The following is a 2,209-nucleotide window of genomic DNA, read 5'->3' as shown; positions in this document are numbered from 1 at the left end:
GGGTGAGTTAGCACCGCATCCCGGGTGAGTTAGCACCGCACCCCGGTGAGTTAGCACCGCATCCCGGGTGAGTTAGCACCGCACCCCGGGTGAGTTAGCACCGCACCCCGGTGAGCTAGCACCGCACCCCGGGTGAGTTAGCACCGCATCCCGGGTGAGTTAGCACCGCACCCCGGTGAGCTAGCACCGCACCCCGGGTGAGTTAGCTCAATCCCAGGTGGGCACTGGTAGAGTTCCATGCTGCATAGCCATGTTGCCCTCCTGCACCTACACAATGGCCGTCCTTGCCAGCAGTGGATGACCACAGAGTGGCCAGGGGCCTGAGCCCAGCCCTGCCTCTGGGCCCCCAGTACTCGCTGGGCTGTGGGGGTCTGAGCAGGACTTTGCTGCCCACCTTCCAGGTACTTCCAACTGGTCAGAGGAGTACTTCAGCAGCACTGCAGGCGTGGGCTTGGTGGTCAGCCAGAGGGCCCCCAGCTCCCGGCCGAGTGAACTCCCTGTGCAGGAAGAGCTGCGGAGACTCTTTGAGCGAGACTGGAGTTCTGCCTATGCGGTGCCCCTGGACGGACAGGCCCCCGGCCAGGACTGTGTTTGGTAGGTGGAGCCTCTGGTCCAGGGCCATGGCTCTCATTGGACACTGGCCATCAGTGTCCACCAGTTCGAGCTCAGATGCCGCAGAAGCTCAGGAGTGTTACTTAGAGTCTGGGTTGCGCTCTGAGACGCCCAGGGACGGGGCTCGTCAGGGACGGAGCCGGGATGGAGGATGTCCACGGTGCCAGAAGAAGGCCACTGAGTGACGCGAGCCGGTGCTCGGCTGTCCCCCCGCCCCCGTGACGTATTGCTGGCACAGCTGCCCACCTGCCACCCCCCACTACAGATGTAGATGGCTCAAGACCTGGCCAAGCCAAACCCTGCCATTCCTGTGCATTTTCTCTCTCCCTTCATGCCACCGATCCTGGTTCCCGAATGTCCTTTATTAAACTACATCTCCCAGGCTGCTCCCCTCTGCTCAGCAAGGGCCCTGTGGTCCTCCTTCAAAGCTCCACCCTCAGGGCGAACACAAACTGCCTGCCGGGGCCACACCCCTCCCGCCCTGGGGCCCTCGGGCGCCCCTCCCCACACCCACAACTTCAGTCCAGGCTCCAGAGCAAAGCTTCTCCTCTGGGCTCCCCGCTGGCAACAGTGGTCATCTTGCTGAAGCCATGGTCAGTGTCCACTGTGGGAGCTCCCTCCCAGTGCTGGCCCCATGGACGCCCAGGACGAGGCCTCGCGGGCTGGGCGGGACGAGGGCAGGGCTGGGCGGGACGAGGCCTCGCGGGCAGGGCTGGGCGGGACGAGGCCTCGCGGGCAGGGCTGGGCAGGATGAGGCCTTGTGGACAGGGCTGGGCCAGATGAGGCTCAGGATGGCCTGCTCCACCCACAACTGGCTCTGGCCACTGGGGAGCAGGAGTGCTGGGCCAAGGCCTGCAGTGTGTGCACGTGTGCACATGCGTGCGTGTAGTGTGTGCATGTGTGCGCATGTGTGCATGTAGTGTGTGCACATGTGTGTGCATGTGCCTTGTGTGTGTGCATATGTGTGCATGTGCATGTACCTAGTGGCCCAGGGCTGTGGGGGGGTGCTGTGCTGCGCTGTGCTGCGCTGTGCTGTGTGCTGCGCTGCGTTGCGCTGTGCTGTGCTGCGCTGTGGGGGGGCGCTGTGCTGTGCTGTGCTGCGCTGTGCTGTGCTGCGCTGTGCTGCGCTGTGGGGGGCGCTGTGCTGCGCTGTGCTGTGCTGTGGGGGGTGCTGTGCTGCGCTGTGGGGGGTGCTGTGCTGCGCTGCGCTGTGCTGTGCTGCGCTGTGCTGCGCTGTGCTGCGCTGTGGCTGGGTGGGTGCCGAGGAGGCAGTGTGAGCAGGGAGATGGCCACGCCAGTCCCACCCGCGCTCACCTGCCTTGGGTGTGGGTGAAATGAGACCCAGCCCTGTGCTGCGGGCACTCCACCCCGCCTCTCACCCACGGGGTCCACCAAGGCCACCGGCACCAGCCCTCGGGGGCAACCCGTGTTGGAGGGCACGTGCTGAGAGGGTGCCGCGGCCCGATTCCCTCCCCTCCCCTCCCCTCCCCTCCCCACTGCGGCCCAGACAGCTGTGCCCAGGAGAGCCAGCCCGGCGTACACCAGGGACGGTGCCGTGGGGGGGGCAGGCGTACACCAGGGACGGTGCCGTGGGGGG

General features: G+C 66.0%; 2 protein-coding genes across 4 annotated transcripts in view; one reads left to right on the top strand and one right to left on the bottom strand.

Annotated features, from left to right (window-relative positions):
• Positions 1-986, top strand: part of Pld4 (phospholipase D family, member 4) — a 22,577-nt gene extending 21,591 nt beyond the window's left edge. For 2 of the 3 annotated variants that reach the window (XM_013016202.1, XM_013016197.1), the window contains exon 10: positions 402-489. Coding sequence is in view for 1 of the 3 variants with exons in the window: in XM_013016188.1 (XP_012871642.1) it covers positions 402-598 (197 nt within the window). In the remaining 2 variants the exon portion in view is untranslated. Of the gene's footprint in view, positions 1-401 lie in introns of all 3 variants that reach the window. The other variant, XM_013016188.1, reaches the window with a different exon arrangement.
• The window catches only part of Ahnak2 (AHNAK nucleoprotein 2), a 40,112-nt gene continuing 38,642 nt past the window's right edge, over positions 740-2,209 (bottom strand). The window contains exon 14 of the mRNA XM_013012767.1: positions 740-871. Coding sequence (XP_012868221.1) covers positions 740-871 — 132 coding nt within the window. The remainder of the gene's footprint in view (positions 872-2,209) is intronic.

The sequence above is a fragment of the Dipodomys ordii genome, unplaced genomic scaffold (genome assembly GCF_000151885.1).
Source record: "Dipodomys ordii isolate 6190 unplaced genomic scaffold, Dord_2.0 Scaffold2, whole genome shotgun sequence".
In the NCBI taxonomy this organism is placed as follows: Eukaryota; Metazoa; Chordata; class Mammalia; order Rodentia; family Heteromyidae; genus Dipodomys; species Dipodomys ordii.
Note: the sequence above shows the minus strand (reverse complement) of the source record. Positions and strands in the feature narration are given on the sequence as shown.